This window comes from Hibiscus syriacus, unplaced genomic scaffold (genome assembly GCF_006381635.1).
Source record: "Hibiscus syriacus cultivar Baekdansim isolate YM2019G1 unplaced genomic scaffold, ASM638163v2 tig00116970_pilon, whole genome shotgun sequence".
NCBI lineage: Eukaryota > Viridiplantae > Streptophyta > Magnoliopsida > Malvales > Malvaceae > Hibiscus > Hibiscus syriacus.
Genome location: NW_024063494.1, coordinates 1,865,633 through 1,888,713, shown reverse-complemented (window position 1 = coordinate 1,888,713; position 23,081 = coordinate 1,865,633). Strand labels below are relative to the sequence as shown.

The 23,081-nt window shown below is 35.6% G+C and overlaps 1 protein-coding gene across 1 annotated transcript; it reads right to left on the bottom strand.

The window, feature by feature from the left end:
* Positions 1–51: 51 nt before the first annotated feature.
* On the bottom strand, positions 52–21,754 carry LOC120191536 (UPF0481 protein At3g47200-like). Its single transcript, XM_039194475.1, has 3 exons — positions 21,749–21,754; positions 20,755–20,757; positions 52–1,474 (listed from the first exon to the last, which is right to left on the bottom strand). The coding sequence occupies exon 3, from the start codon at positions 1,459–1,461 to the stop codon at positions 88–90; it is 1,374 nt and encodes a 457-aa protein (XP_039050406.1). The 5' UTR covers positions 1,462–1,474; positions 20,755–20,757; positions 21,749–21,754; the 3' UTR covers positions 52–87.
* Positions 21,755–23,081: the final 1,327 nt, after the last annotated feature.

Sequence of the window (23,081 nt, the reverse complement as noted above, 5' to 3'; positions counted from 1 at the left end):
TTCTTTCCAAAAGACTTTGTTTATTTGAATTGAAAAATGTTGCAGTGTTCCTATTGATTCAAACAAAACCAATGGATCAAACCACACTCATGTTCGTTTTTCGCCTTTCAACTTGTGTCGAAAAAAGGAGATTATAGAGAACAGAGCACCAACAAGAACAAGGATGCCGAACAAAACCACAACGACAATCATAATACGAGACAACGGCGGAGGTTCTTGGAGATATCCGGGCCGGATCGGTGATGTCATCTTCAACCGAGGCTGCCAACTGCTCCTTTTGTACTCCTTCACTTGTTCACAAAGCCCATCATAGTAGAACTCATCATTTACATTCTCCATCACTTTCATCTCTTCCCAAAGCCTATGAAACAATGTCCCAACTTGTTTATTTTCGGACACATCGTAGTTCGTAAGAATCTGCTTTCTTTTAATCAATTTCACGCCCTTTTCGTCTTCGAGAAGTGTTTTCATGAAAAGAACATAAGATGAAATGTGTTTAGTGGTTCCGGACTTGGATTGTTTGAAGGCGATGAGGTTCTGGAGTAGGGTTTCAGTATATTGGTGGACTTCAACAGGCGGAATTTCGAGCACTCCTTTGACAAATTTTATGTCTAGTAAATCTTCTGTTGATGCCTTCTTGAGTTTAACTCCAGCAGCTTTGAGCTTATCTGCCTTGTAAGGCAAACCTCTAACTTCTTCGTCTTTCACTTTGATCCTCGGGATCGTCGGGAGGAAACAATGTCGGATTAAATCGAGTAAATGGTTCCCTTCTTGTCCAAATTTGGTCAAATGAAGCCTGTGATCTCCCGGGATCATATCCCTAAAGAACCGAAATGCGAGTTCGGTCAAGGACAATTTGCAATGGTCTGGAACCGGAACGATTTCGAACATTTGTTGAAGGATGAAGTAAGGGATCTGATTTTCCAGCAACATCATGTCACACCTCAAATCGTACAACAACCCTGATGTGTTGAACACGTAATCGCCACGGCGTTTCAAACCCTTTACCACATACTTCAGGAAGAGTTCGATCAAGAAACCGGCATCGGCTAACATAATTTTGTCGAATCGATCAGTCGAAACCTCGATCTTTTCATGACATTCATAGCACAGCCTCGCCTTATGCTCTAGCTCTCTTAAGGTCTTGACACACTTGTCCAATGTAGCCTCGAGATGAGGTCTCCGATTCAGGAGCGAATACAGATACCGCCATTTATGTTCTTCCATGTGTTTCAAATCGTTCCGTCCATGATGGAAAAGACCGATGGAGATCTTCTGGGGGAGGAAATGTCTTCCATTGGACTCGAGATATTTCTCGTCGACTCTACAAGTGCAGCTTGCGGTTGTCATGGTTTCCATCTTTTCTTTGAGGGGAATCACGAGATAATCATATGACTGTCGCGGGATTTCGATCGCGACATGCCGTGCGATGACTTTCGGTTCCGACGCCGATGTAGACATCTGTAACAACAAGCTTAAACAAGCAAATCAAGATTTTATTACAAGTTATGATATACAAATGTACATATAAATTAAAAAAAGAAAGAAAGAAAGAAAACTATCCAATTTGAAAATAGAAAAAATGCAGGAGAAAACCTAAAGAAGTCAGCTTAGTTTTACCTGAAGAGAATGGCACATCTTCAACGAATCCAAGATGACTTGGGAAGATTGCTAAATACCAAAATTCAAATTATTATTGATATATATATATTTAAATGTAGTTATGTTTTATTTATATTTAAAATATAAAAAATATCAAATATATATATATATCACACGTCCTTCAGTTATGACTCATATTCTAAATTGGTCTCTAAACTTTTGAACATTTCAGTTTCATCCCCAAAATATGATTTTCATTATAAATTGGTCCCCAAACTTTTTGTACATTTCAATTTCATCCCAAATTATATATATATATAATATCATCCATTTTTAATAAAATTGTTAGGCCAAGTTATTTTATTATATATTTGAAAAAAATAAAATTTAGGTTGAACTATATTTTAAACTAATTACATATTTGGATGAATTTGGAGATGAAATTGAACATTCAAAAGTTTGAGGACCAATTTAGAATGAGAGTCATAGTTTGGGATAAATTAGAACATTTAAATGTTTAAGGACTAATTTAGAATAAGATTCATAATTTAAGATTAAATTAGAATATTTAAAAGTTTAAGGACCAATTTGAGATAATGATCATAGTTTGGGGATGACTGGAAACTCCTATACAAAGAAGATGCAGCCTTCCTTATTACAGCTTTTAAAAGGAAACAAAAACTGAACTAATTGCTTAAGCTTAAATTCATGCATCCTTGGCGTTTTTCCCGAAAAATCACTGATCGTATATTTACCGATCTAACACCGGTCAGATTATATTTCCCGATCTAATACCTGTAGTAGTAAAGCGCACCCCCTGTCTCGCGCTATATGTTGATTTGACGCCACATGGGGTATAGCACCCTCTAATCCGCGCTATACGCCACGTAGGGGTATAGCGCAGATCAGTGGCCAGGCTATACTGGTTATCTGACACGTGGGGTATAGCGCGGTACAGGGGACGCGCTATACCTTTAATTACCCACCCGTTCACACCCCAATCCTCCCTATAAATACCCCATCATCAATCACTTTTATCACACCAAATTCTCTCAAATTTTCTCAATTTCTCTCAAATACTCTCTCTGTTTAAGATATATTTTATAATATTTTTAATATTATGTATTTAATTTATTTAAGTATTTTACTTTATTTAATATTTTACTAATATAGTTTTTTTACAGATATATAATGGAAGACAATTTACTTCGCTTGGATGGAAATCATATATCTCGACACTTTGCTGATACGGTAACATTTTAACATTTTAATTTAATTTAAATTATTAGTAATAATTAGTTGATTTATTTAATGCATGATTATTAGATTAAGAATTAATTTTTGTAATTATTTATTTTTAGGAGAAAGACCGTATATTAGATCATTTTATTAGGAATCTTAAGTTAGTGATACCTAGCCGTGTCTTGTCGTATTTAGTAGAGGCTGGATTTGATTATATAGGTAGATATCAGGGTCACTGTAAGATAGAACCAGACCTTATTTCTGCCTTAGTAGAGCGGTGGAGGCCGGAGACCCACACATTCCATCTTCCGTGCGGAGAGTGCACGATCACGCTTGGATGTTTCTATGCACTGGAGCTTCCGGTGGATGGAGATGTGATATCAAGGATAGCTTCCGGTTCTTAGACTACTTTGTGCCGGGAAAATCTAGGACGTGTCCCGGAAAGTTTTATCGGAGGTAGGATACCGTTAAATTGGTTAGATGTCAATTTTCAGGAGTTGAGCGCAGACGCCTCTGAGGATGAGGTTAAGATGTATGCACGGCCATGCATATTGTAGTTGATAGGAGGGTTGCTGATGCCGGACAAATCGCGCAACCTCGTTCACTGCATGTGGTTGCGACATCTTAGCAACTTTCGTCTCGTCGGATCATTCAGTTAGGGCTCGGCAGTTTTGGCTTTGCTGTACAGGAAGATGTGTGGAGCCACTGACTAAAGGCGTAATGCTATCGGCGGATGTCTCCTACTGCTGCAGTCTTAGGCATGGTATCGATTGCCCTTTTTATGTCCCGTTGTGAAGAACACATTCGTATTTCCACTACTTCTGAGGTAATTATAAATCTGATTTTGTATATTAATAATTTTATACATCGTATAATAAATTTTTTTCCTTGAATAGGTGGTCTTCTGATAGGAAAAATCACAGGAGAACCTGATGATTTAGAAAAAAATAGGGTGCCAATCGATCAGAAGGTTGACATACATGTATGAATTTTAATGTTTAAAAATCGATTTAAGATTATAGTTATATAATTAGATTATTATTTTGATAAAAATTATATACTATTTGTTTTAGTTTGAATGGGTGACATATTCTACTGATGATGTGAGGGCGGTGATCCTACCTGAATTGCGGATGAATGTCTCCCATTGTGGCATTAAAATCATTACACATTACTGTAGTCGGGCTGTCAACTTGATCAACTTGTTCAGCCAGCTCATAGTGGGAGCTTAATGATTGACCCCGAACAACACGCACTTGAACAAAATGTGCATACATCTCAATAATGGCGTCTGAATAATTACTTTGAGCTTCAACCATCATTTGAACATCTTCATTGTTCCAAAGTTCGAACGCTGTATAAGTTAATGACAACAATGATGTTGGAAATCTGTACTGCAACGACGAAATTCTTCTACTACTTCCAACATGAATCTTCCTCGAAATCTTCGTTATCAGCTCCTCAAGAGTTATGTTTCTCTTGAATGATATTTTAACACGCTCATTTGATACGAAAACAACGCCGGTTTCATCTTCTCGAATTTCACCATCATAATAAACAATAGCTGAAAGTCGCGCTATTATTTGAGTTTAAAAGTGCGACAATATTATATCTGCAAAAAAATAACTGAAACAAACCTGATTAAATAAATTATATATGAACGAAAATATAATACAATAAATTTTTTACACATCAACGTAAATAATTTAAATAATATAATATTATATTATTACCTGCACCGCAAAACTATTTCGACGTATGCTCCCACTTTTCAATTTTACAAATATAAAAATTAATTGAAAATAATTAGTATAATATTTTTTTTCAAATAATGATAATAAACAATAAGTATAATTAAAAAATTATAACAAAATTACCTTATAACGAAAAATTACACGAACTTCTAAATCAAATATAAGAAGATTGCCTGAATTATTACTCGTTGGAGGAGGGTATTTATAACAATATAAGGCGAGGTACCTGCACCGCGCTATATGTAATTATTCAGATAAAGGTATAGCGCGGACCAGGGTCCGCGCTAAATATAATTCATACCCAGGTATAGCGCGGACCAAAGACCGCGTTAAATATAATTCTGGTACGTGGCGTATTGCGCGGCCCCTGATCCGCGCTATACCCCTACGTGGCGTATAGCGCGGATCAGGGGGCGCGCTATACACACGTGTAACCCATGTCACCGTATAGCGCGGTACAGGGGGCGCGCATACCCCACGTGGCGCCAAATCAACATATAGCTCAAGGCAGGGGGCGCGCTTTACTGCTATAGGTGTTAGATCAGGAAATATAATATGACCGATGTTAGATCGATAAATATATCGATCATCGGTAATTTTTCGAAAAAAACACCTGCATCCTTCCGACTTTTCCGACAGGTGAAACATTATGATTTTACGTGAAAATTATGAATATAAATTCATTTATTTAGTATAATATCAAAATTATAAAGTACAATTCTATCTTTTAGAAATTTTAAATTCTCATATTATTATATAATTTAATTTCTTTGTGATCTAATTTTATATCTCTAAAATTTTATAATTTTATTCTTATTAAAATTTTATAATTTCTTAAATGTGACTGTTAATATTAAGGGTGGGCAAAACTCGATTCGACTAAAAAAATTAATTCTTTTGGCTCGATTCAAAAAAGTTCGACTCGAATTTACTTCGAGTTGTAGTTTCATAAACTCGATTCGAAAAAATTTATAGTTCAAATCGAGTTGTAAAGTATAACTTGAATAACTCAAAATTTTTAGTAATTAGTAGATTAATTTTCAAGATTAAGTCGAGTCCCTCGACTCTGTATGATATATGTATACCACATATAAAAAAATATGAACAAATATATATGTATTATATATGGTTATAAAAAATCATTTAAATTTGAATCAAATAATATCATCATATTATAAATGTTTATAAATAAATTTAAACAGAAACTAAAAAATTCGATTCAACTCAACTCGATTCGAATTTTCTAAACTTGACTTGACTTAAAAAATTTCAAATCAACTTTTAGTTATAAAATAAAACTTATCAACTCGAATAATTTGACTTAAGTTGAAGGCTCACCCCAACTTAATATACCATTGTTGATTCCATCGTGAGAAACTCGGTATGGGCTTAGATAACATGAAGCCCTACGTTAATAAAAGGCTTAGTGTAATGGACTAGGGCATGCCTGCAAACGGTCTTTATTTTATAGGTAAAGTACTGTACAAGTAATTGTATTTAGCAAGAATTGCATTTTGGTCCTCTAAAACGAGCAAACAAAATCTCCCATAATACTGTTTTTTTTATTGTGGAGTATTTCGAATATTGAGAGAGAATTTAAAGCGTATAACGTCAAATTCATTCTTAACATTCGATTAAATCATCAAATTTTTTTTATCTTTTTGAAGCTTTTTAATCCTTAATGTTTTATTTTTTGTGAAAATGACTATTTTAAAGATGAAACCTTTAATTAAATAATTGTTAATGATTTTTATTTAACAATAAATTATTTTGATAAAAACATAAATGTTGAAAGCTAACATATTTAAAAAAAATAATGATTATTCATATAAACGTTAAGGATGATTTTTAACATTATATCTTACTTAGAGTTTACATATTTATTTGTTAAGAGACTGATTTGAGTGATTTGTTCTTTTAATCCTTGAGTGACATATTTGTTATTTTTTGAATTTGTACATAAACAAGACTATAATTGTGTAAAAGGGTTTGGATAGATTAGGCTTAAATAACTATTTATTGATAACTCTCCAAAAGAGTTATCATTTTAGCACTTTATACATAGATTTAGCTTGAAATTGAGTATGTTTAAAAGCATTTTAGGATTAGATTAGTCTTAATTACATGTATTTTTTGCATTATTAAGAGTTTGGTTAACTTGGGCTAATTTCTAGTTTTCTGCTGAAAAAGGTGTAAAATGTTGCAGCGTTGGAGCGGATGCTACAACAATTGATGATTCACCGTGTTGGGCAGAACATTTTGGAATGGGATACAATTGTAATCCTCTCCTATCAGCTGCTGCAACGTGGAAAACCTTCATAGGAGAGGATTTGACCTTTCTTACCTATAAATAAGACCATCCTTGGCTTATTTCTAGATCAAATTTTCATACTCTCTTTTCTCTATATAAACTTCTTGTCCTTTTTCCATGACTACTTAAGCTACTTAGTTGGGGAGTGCTGAAGCATCTAAGGAACAGTCTTTGTCGAGTAGCATTGGCAGTCAGCAAGAGATCTCTTCAATTTGCTACATTGTGTTTTGCACTTATAAATGGTGAAAGAGATTTCATTGTTTAAGTATGTTGTTTATTTGTTTAGAGATAAACTTAATGATATGCATGCTAGTTTTGTGGCCTTGGTATTGTGAGAAGCAAATACATGTTGAGATATATGCTGCCAAGCGTTTAGCATAATTACTAAGTTGATTGTTTGCTTTAGTTAACGCTAATTCATTCTAATCCGTTAATGGTAATCAATGTTAAATACATTGTAGTAAATTTAAATACATGGATTTGACAAATAATCCCTTTTATCATCTTACTCCAATTGATATCCAACTCTGTGTTGTACACAATGTTGTAGCATGACCATATCTTTCTCTTATTGCATTATATCTTCAAATCTTTGTTTCGACAACATGCTATTTCAACAATAAGTTATTTTTACTAATTCATTTGTAAACAATTTTGTTCTCTGTGGGTTCAACATCTGAAGTCTTAATAAGGCTCCCACTTTATTACTTATGCGATAAGTATGCTGTATCATTTTTATCAGCATCAATTACGCGATTTATAATAGAATTATTATCTGAATGTGGTCACGTACATGTAAATTTATTAGTTGATTTAGTTTGATATAGTGTAAAATCATTTAAATAACGTTCTGTAATATCTAATTTCATCTGAACAATTCAATTTGGATTGAATGCGATCAAAGCCCAGTTGAAGTTGTTTATGTGTTGATGTCGAATTAATTCAAGCGGCACTAGCAGTGAAAATGAAAATAGCTCATGGAATTTTTGCATTTAATTAGTGGGAGCTTTGAGGAATGTTGAACATATGATGGGTTTTAAGCCTTAGTAACCATCTGTTCATTTTGAGAATTTAAAGCCCAAATTGTAACATTTATTATTAAAACCCAAAGTCCAAAAATTTGAGCCTAAATTAAATTATATCCTTTTTCAAAAAAAAAAAAAAACCAAAAAATATTAAAATCCAATGTCCAAATATCAATTTACCTTACATACCTAAATTATTCAAATGAAACTCAATTCTTTAAAAAAAAAAAAAAAACTCAAATTTCCATACCCATTACACAAAATCCATCACAACCCATTACTTTAGCCCAACAACAAGCTTGACCCAACTTATAACTTAAGGTTAGAGCTAACCCTAAATGCCAAAGAAAGTGAAGCTGGTGCCGCCACCTTGTGGTCCCTCCCTCCACGTCAAGCAATAACAAGGAGCCCATCAATGGTCCCATGTCTACAACAACACAACTGGTGGTTCCTCGTGCCACGATTGTTCCCGTTAGCAGTGGGATGGCAACGGGCCGGGTTCGGGTCGGGTTCGGGCCGGGTATTAGTTCCTCTGTCCTCATTCCCATTTAAAAAATCCGTACCCACTTAAAAAACTGCGGGGATTTAAACGGAGATCCCCATCAGGTAATCGGAGAAAATCGCGGGGAAACGGGTATTCCCGTTTAGCATAAACGGTTATTTAAACGGGTATCGGGCCGAGTATATATATTTAAATTAAATATATAAATATTATATATATATTTTTAATTTAAATTAAATTTATTAATATTATATATATATATATATAATAATTATTTTTAATATTTATTGGGCCGGGTATCGGGCCGGGTAATCGGGGCGGGGATAACTAAACCCGTCCCCGTCCCCGTTTAGCATAAATAGATTTTCCCGTCCCCGTTTAATTCGGTTTTCAGTTTTCCCCGTTGGGTTCAGAATTTTTTGCCATCCCTAGTTAGCACCAGATCATAAGCACATGCAAGAAAACAAACAACACAAATCAGAATTGCAATTTTCAGCCTACTGTAATTTTGTAAAAATGGGTTAATATAAAACCCATGAAAAAAAGATTGTAGGGGCTCTCGGATTTTATTTTTCTCTAAAAAAAAATAGTGTAAAAGTGGGGGATTTCCCTTTAAACAAAAACTTTTCAAAAGGTATTTTTTCAACATTCTTTGTTCCTCAGTCGTTTGAAAATCGGAAACAGAGTAAAAAGAGGAGAAACGTTTACCTTAATGCAGTGACCTTTGGGTTCTCGGTCGAGACATGGGTCTAGTTAGAGAAGAGGGCGAACGTTTCGATTTGGTTTGAAGGCGGTTTAGTTGTGTTCGGCCGTCTAAGGTGGTGGCCGGAGGGGAGAGTGGAGAGAAATTGGGAGATTTTTTTTGGAATTAGGGTTATGAAATGAGTTAAAACAAAAAAATATTGGGCTTTATACCCATAGTTTAGGGGATATTTGAACACATGTCCCTTTAGTTTAGGTGCATTTTTCCATTTTGGTCACCAATGTCTCGTTCTTTTTATTTATTTTATATTTGACATTCTTTTTTTGTTTGTTTTCAATTTAGTCACCATTTGTGATATTCTGTTTGTTTAAAAGTAGCCGTTGTTTTTATTTTTAATTTTATTTTGGTTCATGATATTAAAATATTGATATTAAACATTTAATACGACATTGTGGTGATCCGCCTGGGGTATGATCCGCATTATTATGGTCCAGGTAAAATTCTAACTTTAAACCGCTAATTTACTAACCTTTAATTTCTAAAATTTGTTCGAATTAATTTACGATCTCGCGACGACCCACCATGGGGTATGACTCGCATTATTTATGGTCTGGGTAAAATATTAAAATATAACCACCAATCTTTTAATTTTATTCGATTGGTTAATTTCTATTATTTACATTTTCCCTTTTAATTTTCTATTATTTTAATTTCTATTTTAAATTATTGATGTTTAAATTTTAGTCCATTAATTTCCAGTTTTAATTTCCTACTGTTTTGACTTTATATTCTGATTTATTTTAATTTAGTCCTTTTATATATTTTAATTGCTTTCATTTTTTTTGTTAATTTTTCTTCCTTGTAATTTAGTCCTTGATAGCTTATTTAGGTTTTAGATTAAGCCCTTAGGCTTAGATTTATAGTACTTTAGTCCTAGTCTAGTTTACTTTATCTTTGAATTTACTTTTTAAATTTAGATTTCTCTTTGATCGCGTGTAAAAGTGTGTGTTGTGACACGCAAATCTGTGCAAGTATACACAATCAATGTATGTAATATAATAGTGAGTGAGTTATCGTCTCCACAGGGATTGATGAATTTTTTTGATGTTTGCTACAACTAGAACTAAGTGTCAATAATTAGTCCTAAGATTCTTGTCTAAAAAGAAAAACAAGCAATAACAAATGATATGAACAAATGGAAAAATATTGTCAAGGCGAGAAAGATTATAAAGTGAAGTGAGCAGAAAAGTTTGGTCGAGGCAATAAAGATATGCAAAGGTAAACAAATAAAAGTTGTCAAAGCAAATAAAAATATTGAGTGTAATATATTCTGAAAAACCTCACACAATCAGACTTCTAACGGAGCACTTAGGTTGGCTTTGCTATGGTGAGATATTATTCTATATCTAGGATGATTTAGTTTGCTATGCTTATGCTGCCCGACAGGATTTACAAGAGTGTTCCTAGAACTTTTGCTACGGCAATACCACTCAACATGAACTACAACCCTTGGTTTATCAAACTGTTGCTATTACAATACCCTTCAGCGTAAACTGTAGCTTTTTGTAACACCCCTAACCCGTACCTGACCCGGATACAAATTCGAGGTGTCACATCAACTTTTCAAAACATTTACTCTTGAGAAGTGCATATAAAATTTAAACTCTAAATTGTATTTTAGTACTGAAACCCTTATAATAAAATTTCTATTAAAAATTAAAAATGAAAATACATCATTTGATAATTTACATAAATATAAAAGTGTATGATTACAAAATAGATTAGAGCATTACATTTCAAAACTTGTAATACATACCAACAATTTATAAAATAACAAGAAACCTACAATTTAATTTGTTCTGATATAATCTTTTGCGGGAGTATGTTGTCCACGCCTGGCTTTAACCCTCAGCTTTCTTCGAACCTACGTGTTAAACAATCACACACTAAGTCGTTGACTTAGTGAGGCAAGTACGAGTATAATAAACATGGTAAAAACTTTTCTTACTCATCTCAAAGAAATCATTTCATAAGAAGTTCAATTTACCATTCATGACAAGAATTTATACTTTATATAGTGTTTGGTTTATATTACTTTGTTTTTAATAGCCCAATGCATACTAGTGAGAATTATAGGTATTTGAGTACATTGAGGTTGTACACTAATGCAATCACCACTGCTCACATAATTTGCACCGAAGTGCTACATATTTATCCTGAAGGACCATATAGGTTTATCCCGAAGGACCACATAGTTTTTCCTGAAGGACACAATAGAACCCTCGACTTTTGGCATGTCAACTATACCTCTAATTCTCATATATATACCTTGGGCTTTAGCTTTATTATTATTTTTTTCATTTCACTATTTAAAGTGTGTCTTATTCTCATAAAGTACATTCACACATGGTTCACTTTCACGTAAATCACTTTTGATTGAGCACATAGATTATTTTCATATAGAACATTTTCGTATAAGCAAATTCATATATCACATGTTCATAATCATGTACATATAACAATCAAAACATAGCTTTAGAAATATAACTTGAATAAAGCATTATAAAGATATGACATAAAAGAAATAAAACAGTTTTCGATCGAAAACTATGAGGTTGACTTATGGCAAGCCGTCCTCAAATCTAATATAAAACAAATGAGTTGCATTCACATTTGCCTCATGTAAGTTCTAAACGAATCCCTTTTATCTTTCGCTAAATCAATTTGGTATGCCACTTTGATCGATACACTTCTGATCCAAATCTACACGTAAATATATCCAAAATCAATACCACTTTACATTAACGTATAACCAAATTAGCATTTACAAAGAAGAAACTAAAACTCTCACTTTAAATTTCCAACGCATTAGTATTGATACCCCTCCTACAGTACCAATACTTTTCTTCTATGGTACCGATACCCCAACAGTATCGATACCATTTTGGCATTCTGGAATTTCATACTTAATAATGGTATCGATACCTTACTCTTTGTATCGATGCCCCACTTCAGTATCGTTACTAATTCAATCAGTACTGACACTGTTCATCAAATTCAATCTATTTCCTTAAATTTTACACTATAGTATCAGTATTATTCTTCCAGTACCGATACCCTTGCCCAAATTTCATTTAGTTCACTTTGAATTTTCCCCAAATTTGTCTAAACTTCTTGCTCTTTTCTCCATTCAACTCCTCAAACTCATTAACACCTATCCTAATCAACTTATATCCAATAATCCCCTTATAACATCTAAAATTCTCTATGGAATTCTTAAAACTAAAAATCATGTCATTTATTCAAACATGTTCTAAATCCTTTCTAATCATTCTAACTCCTTAATTAAATCCTTGACAAGTCAAATTTATCATTAGAAATCCAAATGCTAAACCATATCAACAATTCCCTTATTAATTCACTCATCTCTTAGTTTTAATCAACCTAAAACTTTCCTTAAGCTTATATATCACCTAAGTCTTCAAAACCAAACCAAAATTTGAAGAAACAACTAACTCGAAATCAACTTACCTTGGAAAAATAAAGGTTCACGACAAGAGGAAGAAGAATAAAAAATAACCCAGAGTTCTAGATTTTTCCTTACTCCACGTGTTTTATATCTCTAAAAAGGGAATATAAAATTCCTTTCCTTTAAAAAGACCATAATGCCCTTCCAATATCTCATATTTGATAACAAGTCCTAATCAAAATTTTTAAAATTAGTTATTGAACTTTCCAATTTATTCAACTTAAACCATTAAACCATTAAATTTTAAATTCTTACATTTTCGTTATTGACTCTATGTTTGGGGTATTACAATTCTCCCCCTTAAAAAATTCGTCCTCAAATTTTCACTGCACAAATAGGTGGGGATATTGTTGTCTCATGTCTTCTTCACACTCCCACATATCTTCTTCTACCTTATGATTTCTCTAGAGAACTTTAACTAATGGAATCATCTTGTTCCTTACCTGCTTGATTTCATATGCTAAAATCTATACTGGCTCTTCCTCGTAGGTCAGGTCAGATTGAACTTCTATTTTATCTGGTGTTATAATGTGCGAAGGATCAGATCGATATATCCGAAGCATAGACATATGAAAGACATTGTGGATCTTTTCCATCTCTAGTGGTAATACTAACCGATATGCCATCGGTCCAACTCTTTTAACAATCTCGTATAGGCCAATGAATCTAGGGCTAAGTTTTCCTTTCCAGCCAAAATGTAACACTTTCTTCCAAGGAGAAACTTTCAAAAAAATACTTTATCTCCAACTTCAAACTTAATCTCTTTTCTCTTTAAATCAACACATGACTTCTGTCTATCGGCTGCCACTTTGAGATTATGCTGAATCACTTGAACTTTCTCTTCTACCTCCTTGATCAAGTCAGGACCAAGAACGTCCCTATCCTTAATCTTGTACCAATTTAGTGATGTATAACACTTTCTCCCGTATAAAGCTTCATAGGGAGCCATCTTAATGCTCGAATGATAACTGTTGTAGGCAAATTCTACAAGGGGCAAATACTTCTACCAAGATCCTTTGTAATACCCCAAATATCAGGTTGATGACCATAATGAAAGGATTTAAAATTTGGAATATTTAATTTGAATAAATGGTAAAGTAACAAAAATGAATTAGGAAATTGGGTTTAAAATTAATTAGTAAGAATGGAAGAATAAAAGGACATTTCGGTCCTTTAGAGAGAAATAGATTTAAAATTCATTTTAATTAGGCTATTTAAGAGAGGGAAAAAGGGGAAAGTTGAAAAAGTCAACTAAGTTATCTTCTCTTATTCTCTTCTTTCCCCCCGTTGCCCGTGCTCTCCTCCATTGCCAAAGGTAAGGCTTCATTTAGCTAGTTTTTCCTTTCGTTTCTAATTTTTTCTTGAAACCTTAAGTGACGTGTAAGCTTAAAGAAGGGTTAAAGAGGATTAAAACTAAAAAACAAATGTTTTATTTGAGATTGAAGAAAATGGGCTTTTGAGTGAATTGTTGAAATATGAGTTTTTATTGATGTTTACAAGTATATTTGACTTGCAAATAAGTAAATAAGAGAATAGAAGCCTTGGATGTGATTAAAAACACTTTATAAAAAAGTAGTATGATTCTTGGTTTAGTGTGTTCTTTAGAGAATTTGGGTGTTATAAGAAGTTAAATATAGGAATGTTAGTTGTGATAAGTAATGGTGAGTTTAATGGTATTGTTGGAGGTGAAAGTAAAAGATTTAAATGAAATCAAGATAAAAATCAAGCTGAAAAATGGAAAATCTGGGTAAGGGTATCGGTACTGAAAGAATAGTACCGATACTATAGGGTTAAATTTGAAGAAATACAATGAACAATATCGATACTAATGCAATTAGTATCGATACTGATGTGGGTATCGATACTAAGAGAAAAGTATCGATACCATGGATTCCAGAATACAGAAATGGTATCAATACTGAAAGGGAGTATCAGTACCATAGTATAGAAATATCAATACAATAGTATAGAAGTATCGATACCATAAGAGGGGTACCGGTACCAGTCAACCTGAAATGTTAAGATAGGATGGAATTTAATAGAATTTGGAAATAATAGTACTTTTGAGTATTATTAGAAGTATAAATGTTAGAAAGTATACTAACATTTGTATTGTATGTGCAATTATGGATGTTTGTGTAGATCAAAATCAAGCTCCTGAGTCTAGCAAGAAAAAGGGCAAAGATAAAGTTACCAATTAGTCAGACATCAGTAAGGCATCCTATTGAGGCATACAAGGCTATATGTGCAACCTAAGAAATTCAAAATTAGTTTATGAATTTTCGTATTGGCATTGTGTGTGCAACTTAAGAAATTCATAATAAGTTTATGAATTTTCGTATTGGCACTATGTGTGCAACCTAAAGAATTCATAATTAGTTTATGAATTTCCGTATTGGCACTGTGATTGCACCATATGTAATTCATAATGAGTTTGTGAATTACCGTATCGACACTACGTGTATGAAAACCACTGAATTTATAATGAGTTGAAATATCAATTTATATTTTGATATGTTAACTTCCTAAAAAGGCTACTTTTAAAGCCTTTTTCACTTAAGTTATTGTTTGTTTAAAAGCTCATTTTAGTCATTTTAGGATCATGTAGTTGCATATAGTTGCATTTGTGGTGGTTGTGCTATTTTATTTCTTAATGGTGCTGTTTGAGGGAAAGGTGCAGTTTGTCTATGGTGTGCAGGGAATAGCAAGAAAAAGGATTCTTTGGGAAGTAATGCCGCGGCATCACACGTTGCTAAAGCAGATTGAAATGCCTTGGTATTTCTGGCGCAGAAAAAGACAAAAAGATATTTCTGCATCAGGACAGCTGGCACTGGACAACTGTCTCTGCACGTGAAGGACTGCTGTAACCGCCTGCCAGAGCTGCCAATGGACCACTGCCACTTGGAGGATAAGGTTCATGCATAACATGTGATTCTAGGGGTATGAGGGGTATTTTGCACCCAACAAAATCATCATTACCCCTAGATATTGTTTTATTATATGACACCTCAGAGAGAGATACACGGACAGAGAGCACACGCATAGAGCAGAAAAATCACATTTTTATTTTCTCTTTTCCTTTCTTCTTCCTTGGGATATTCCTCCATTGATAAATCTCCAAGGAGTGTCAAGCTAGGCGACGAAAGTAGCTAGCGAGCTAGGTGGTTCGTGGTGGCCGAGAGGAGACCTCCGGTGGCGCGTCGAAGGCTTCTTCTCGCTTCCCTTTTTGCTGCTATTTTTATATTATTTTTTTGGGTTGTTGGAACGAATATTTTCATGACTTTGTGTTTGGATATTTCGAACCCCACCATGAACTAACTTATTTGGTGGTGGTTGATTTAATGGTTGTTTAAACTTTATTTTTAATGGTATATTTAAGTTTATTTTGGTTCTTTATTTGCTTTGCTTATGAATGCTTCACCATCTAGGCTTGTAAGAGGCATGGAAATGTCCATCTCTTAGATGAAGGTTAGGTATTCGGAAGAATCCTAAACTAAAAATACTTGTAAGTATTCGGAATAAACACAAGATAAGATCCTTATAAGCAATGGGTTATGGTATTTTCAAGGGGCTTTGAACCGGCATAGGAATATTATAACTTAATCCCTTAGATCTCGGAAGAGACTAGGTTAGGATTTCAACGACTAAAAAGGGTGTCTTTATCAATAGGGTAGGCTGTCCAACATCGTTGAGTGAGAGCAGATGCCTTGGCATCCTATTCTGTTAGGTTCTTTTGAACACCTTAGGAAAGCCCTGTCGAGTAAGTAAAGACAAGATAGCTTAAATATACTTGAGAAATAAGTTTAGCAACCCTAGACCAATCCTTACCATTCATTTCATTGGAAGCTTGTCACGTGAGGATTATTTTCTTCTTATTTTAAACATCGTGAGTGAGAGCAGATGCCTTGGCATCCTATTCTGTTAGGTTCTTTTGAACACCTTAGGAAAGCCTGTCGAGTAAGTAAAGACAAGATAGCTTAATATACTTGAGAAATAAGTTAGCAACCCTAGACCAATCCTTACCATTCATTTCATTGGAAGCTTGTCACGTGAGGATTATTTTCTTCTTATTTTATTTATTTATCTTTTTATTTACTGTCTTTACCATTTTTCATTGCCTTGACATTTCACCATACTCAATATTAAACATCCATCATTGTCACTACATTTCCATTTGCTACACCATCACACAATCAATCCGCATCCACCAGCATAGACATTTCCATGACCGTGACATTTGTATATATCAAGACTAACTATACTTAGATAATTTAGTGCGTTGCTTTGGTTAGACTTTCGTAATTTCACCCAATCCCTGTGGAGACGATACTCATCATTACTTGAGCGATTGTGTATACTTGCACATTATTTGCGTATATTTTATAGTACTCACAACACGCGAACAAGTTTTTGGCGCCGTTGCCGGGGATTGGTAGCCTGAAGTTATTTAGTTTATCCAGAGCATTTTATTCTGTTTTGCATTTTTATTTTTTGTATAGTTTACTTGATTTTTTGTTTTATTTTCAGGTTTATTTAGTATGCCTAGAAGAAATTCTGAAGAGCCTTTGGAATGATAGAACCTGAGATTGAAAGACTCTTTAGAAGAAGAAGACGTGCTCAAGGAAATATGTATCAGATTGGAAACCAAGGCATTGGTCAAGATGACGGAAATCAGAATGCCGCGACATTAAACAATGCTGAACCTGCTATCAGACCTCGTGTTATTCGATCATTTAAATCGATGCTGGATGATCTGAATCCTGGGATTGTGGCACCCGAAATTCAAGCTGCATATTTCGAGCTGAAACCAGTCATGTTCAACATGTTGAATTTCATTGGGCAGTTTGGGGGTATGCCAACTGAAGATGCCAGGCATCACATTCGTAATTTTCTGGAAGTTTGTGATTCTTTCCACCAAGAAGGAGTGCATGAGGATTTTCTGAAATTAAAGCTTTTTCCATATTCATTGCATGACCGAGCAAGAGTTTGGTTGAGTGGTGTACCAGCCGGTTCGATAGAATCATGGGCCGATCTTTGTAAGAGTTTCTTATTGAGGTACAGCCCATTAAACATGAATACGCAGCTAAGGAATGAAATATCATCTTTTCACCAAGGCGACGACGAATCCATGTATGAGTGTTGGGATCATTACAAGAGTTTGCTTCGAAAGTGTTCAAATCATGGTATTCATGATTGGACTCAAGTAGTCATGTTCTATAATGGAGTCAATGCACCCACGAGGATGTTACTGGATGCCTCGGCAAATGGGACATTGCTGGACAAATCACCTACGGAGGCGTTTGCTATCTTGGACAGAATTGCTAACAATGATTATCAATTTCCTTCCTCAAGACTTGGGAGTGGGAGAAGAGCACCTGGAGCATTCGAGTTAGAAGCCAAAGATTCGGTGTCCGCTCAACTCTCCGCTATTACTAATATGTTAAAGAACTTACAATGTTCCACTGATGTGAAGGAAGTGAAAACAAATAATCTGGCATGTCTGTTGTGTCAAGACAATCATCACGAGAGTGAATGCCCAACCAACCATGAGTCCATCAACTTTGTTGGTAATTACAATCGAGGCAGCAACAATCCTTACTCAAACACTTATAATGCTGGATAGCGTCAGCATCCCAATTTCTCATGGGGAAATCAAGGAGCCCACAATGCTAATCATCCTACTAGGCAGCAGAATCACAATGAGCCTCAAAGTTACCAAAATGCTATGCCATGGCATAATGCTAACAAAGGAGCTTCATCTTCAGCGAGCATAAGTTCCTTAGAAGCTACAATTCAAGAATTCATATCTACTACGAAGACAATGCAACAAGACCATTCTACTTCAATTAAGAATCAAGGAGCTTTACTTTATAGTCAAGGCGCCTTACTTCAAAGCCATAGCTCGTCTCTGAGAGCTTTGGAAGGTCAAGTTGGTCAGATTGCTACGGCATTGCAAGAGCGTCAGCAAGGACGACGTTTTCCAAGCAATACTGAAGTCACTAAAGGACCTGGAAAAGAGCACTGCAATGTGTTAACTCTTAGGAGTGGAACACAAATCAATCGACAAGTCAAGGATAGTGGGCCACATCATGATGATTCTAATCCCACTACTGAAGCTGAATTACAAGATGATAGAGTTTCTGAGAAGGACAAGGAGGAGGATTCTGCCAAGGTACCAGATTCTGATGCCAAGGCAAAAGAAAATTCTATTCCTACAGCTAAGGAAGCTAGACCTCCCCCACCCTTCCCACAAAGATTGAAGAAGCACAATGATGAAGTTCAGTTCAAGAAGTTCGTAGACATTCTTGATCAGCTCCATATCAATATACCTCTCTTGGAAGCTGTTGAACAGATGCCGATGTATGCCAAATTTCTGAAGGACATCTGTACCAAGAAGAGGAAAGTAGAGACTGTTGCCACGGCAACATAATTTTGTTCTTCATTGAGTAAGTTGCCGCCAAAGAGAAATGATCCGGGCAGCTTCATTATTCCTTGTTCAATTGGAGCTAATTTCTTTGGAAAGGCTTTATGTGATCTTGGTTCAAGTGTCAACTTAATGCCAAAATCGATATTCTTGAAGCTTGGCATAGGAGATGCAAGACCCACCTCAGTTATTTTACAACTTGCCGACAAATCCCATGTTAAACCTGAAGGGAGAGTCGAGGATGTCATAGTAAGGGTGGACAAGTTTGTGTTTCCAGTCGATTTCTTAATTCTGGACTGCGAAGTTGATGCCAAGGCACCCAATCATTCTGGGAAGACCTTTCCTAGCCACTGGACGTATCTTGATAGACTGTGAAAAAGGTGAACTCACCATGAGAGTGACTGATCAGTGTGTGACTGTCAATGTTTTTAGAACGCTCAAATATGTTGATGACACTGAAGAATGCCAAGGCATTTCTGAATTAAACTCAGTGATTGAAGAAGAGACTGAACATCTTTGCCAGAACAACTTCATTCAGCTAGCAGAAAATGAATATTGGGTGGATGATGAAAGCTTAGTGGAGTCCGACGACTTTCCAATTTTGGAGGAGCAATCTAGCTTAGTACAAGTTAGATCAGGTATGAATTTTGAACCTCTGAATTTTGATGAATTCATTTCTCATAAGCCTTCATTATTGCATGCACCCAATCTAGAGCTTAAGACTTTGCCAGGGCATCTTAAATATGTTTACTTAGGTAGCGATGAGACTTTACCGGTGATTATTTCCGCTAACCTTACTACTAACCAAAAAGCAAAGTTTGTTAAGTGTTTTGATGCAGCATAAGAAAGTAATTGGTTGGACTATGGCTGATTTGAAAGGCGTTAGTCCCACAATCTGCATGCACAAGATTCTGCTAGAAGATTACCACGGCAATTCAATTGAACCACAAAGAAGACTCAACCCTGTTATGAAGCAAGTGGTGATGAAAGAAATTCTGAAATGGCTTGATGCTGGAGTGATCTACCCTATCTCCAATAGCTCATGGGTGAGCCCTGTCCAATGCATTCCGAAGAAAGGAGGCACGATGGTGGTTACGAATGAGGATAATGAGCTATTACCCACTCGCACTGTGACCAGATGGAGGATATGTATGGACTATAGAAAACTCAACAAAGCTACGAAGAAGGACCACTTTCCTCTACCTTTCATCGACCAAATGTTGGATCGATTGGCCGGTAAAGCATTCTATTGCTTTTTGGATGGGTACTCGGGGTACAATCAAATTGCCATCGCACCAGAGGACCAGGAGAAGACTACATTTACTTGTCCCTATGGCACTTTTGCCTTTAGGAGGATGCCTTTTGGACTCTGTAATGCCCCGACAACGTTTCAGCGCTGTATGCAAGCTATATTTTCAGATATGGTTGAGGATTTTCTAGAGATCTTCATGGATGTCTTTTCTGTTTGTGGGGATGACTTTGAACGATGCCTCGGCAATTTAGCAAAAGTTCTCAAGAGATACGAGGAGGCTGAGTTGGTCTTAAACTGGGAAAAATGTCACTTCATGGTTACTGAAGGCATTGTATTAGGCCACAAAATTTCACACAAGGGTATTGAGGTAGACAAGGCGAAAATTGAAGTGATTGAAAAATTGCCACCACCAACTTCGGTCAAGGGAATAAGAAGTTTTCTTGGACATGCTGGATTTTATAGAAGATTTATCAAAGACTTCTCCAAGATTTCTAAGCCCTTGTGCACATTGCTTCAATAAAACCAACCCTTTGTGTTTGACGAATTATGCCTCGGCGTATTTACTGAGCTGAAACGACAACTGATCTCGGCACCCATTGTAGTCCCTCCCAACTGGACATCACCATTTGAGCTGATGTGTGAAGCAAGCGATTATGCCGTAGGAGCTGTTTTGGGGCAACGCCGAGGTGAAATCTTTCATGTTATTTATTACTCTAGCCGCACTTTAAATGAAGCACAATTGAACTACACCACCACTGAGAAAGAATTACTTGCCGTAGTATTTGCTTTTGATAAATTTAGACCTTACCTAATAGGCACTAAAGTTATTGTTCACACTGATCATTCGGCTATAAAATACTTAGTGAACAAAAAGGATGCCAAGCCTAGACTTATTAGGTGGATCTTACTTTTGCAAGAATTTGACTTAGAGGTGGTAGATAGAAAAGGAACTGAAAATCAAGTTGCTGATCACTTATCTAGGCTAGAGAACAATTCTGAATGCCATGACACTGTAGATATCCAAGAGGAATTTCCTGATGAGAAAATTTTATATGCTGCGGCAATCCCGTGGTACGCTGACCTTGTTAATTTTCTTGTTAGTGGAATTGTGCCTTTTGATTTGAATAGTCAGGCTAAAAAGAAGTTCAAGCACGATGCAAGGCACTATTTTTGGGATGAGCCATATCTGTTCAAAACATTGTGCCGATCAGCTCATTAGACGATGTGTACCTGAAGAGGAGCAAGTGATATTTGTACCATTGTCATTCGGCCCCAAGTGGAGGCCATTTTGGTGGAGCAAGGACTGCTGCTAAGGTCCTGCAATCAGGCTTTTACTGGCCAACTTTGTTTAGAGATGCCCAAGCATTTTACAAAGGATGTGATCGATGCCAACGGACTGGAAACATCTCCAAACGACATGAGATGCCGCTGCAAAATATTTTGGAGATAGAGCTGTTTGATGTGTGGGGCATCGACTTCATGGGACCATTCCCATCTTCTGAAGGAAAATTATATATATCGCTTGCTGTGGATTATGTGTCAAAGTAGGTGGAAGCAATAGCAACATCAAGGAATGACTCCAAGACCGTACTCAAGTTTTTGCACAAGTATATTTTCACTCGGTTTGGAGTACCTCGTGCTATCATCAGTGATGAAGGAACCCATTTTGATAACAAGTTGATTGCCAAGGCATTGCTGAGATATGGAGTTCGACACAAGATTGCCACGACATATCATCCGCAGACAAATGGCCAAGCTGAGATATCTAATCGAGAGATCAAGCAGATTTTAGAGAAAGTGGTGAACCCAAAGCGAAAGGATTGGTCGCCAAAGTTGGATGAAGAACTTTGGGCGTACAGAACAACATTCAAAACTCCTTTGGGGATGTCACCCTTCAAGTTAGTGTATGGTAAAGCTTGTCATCTCCCGGTTGAGCTTGAACATAAAGCTTATTGGGCTATCAAGCGATTGAATTTCGATGCTCAACTAGCTGGGGAGCAGAGATTATTAGAACTTAATGAAATGGAAGAGTTTAGAGCACAAGCATATGAGAATGCTCGGATATACAAGGAGAAAACCAAGAAGTGGCATGACCAAAAACTGATGCCACGGCATTTTCATGTGGGGCAACAAGTCTTGCTTTACAACTCCAGACTTAAACTCTTTCCTGGGTAGCTAAAATCTCGATGGTCAGGGCCATTTGAGGTGCATTATGTCTATCCCCATGGAGCTGTTGACATCAAGAGAATAGACAATGGGAAGATCTTCAAGGTCAATGGCCAGCGTCTGAAAGCCTACAATGGAATTCCACCACCGCACAATAAGGACGTGTTACGGCTGCACGATACTGAAGCGTGCTCAGAGGAGAACCAAAATTCGATGCCTCGGCATTGAATTTGTGTCTGTACATAAATAAAATTTAACATTAAAGTTTTTTTTTCTTTAGTTTTATTTTATTTTATTTTGTAATTAATTTTTGATCTGATTTGTAGGGACCACATTGCTGTAAACCGTACAAGGAACGGTTACCAAAGGGAGGAAAGGACAAAGCATTAATTGGAGAGATATTCTTTTGATTTGTTTCTTTTTATTTAATTTAATTTCTGACATTTACTTTTCTCTTTCCACAGTTTTTGTCCCATCATCATCATTGCTTTTTGGCAGTTTTTCCTTCCCCATACACGCACAACCCCCACCCACTAATTTCTCTCTTAACCGTCTTATCACCCCCTTTTCC

Coding starts and splice junctions, on each gene's coding strand:
- LOC120191536 (XM_039194475.1), bottom strand. CDS start 1,461: ATGTCTACATCGGCGTCGGAACCGAAAGTCATCGCACGGCATGTCGCG.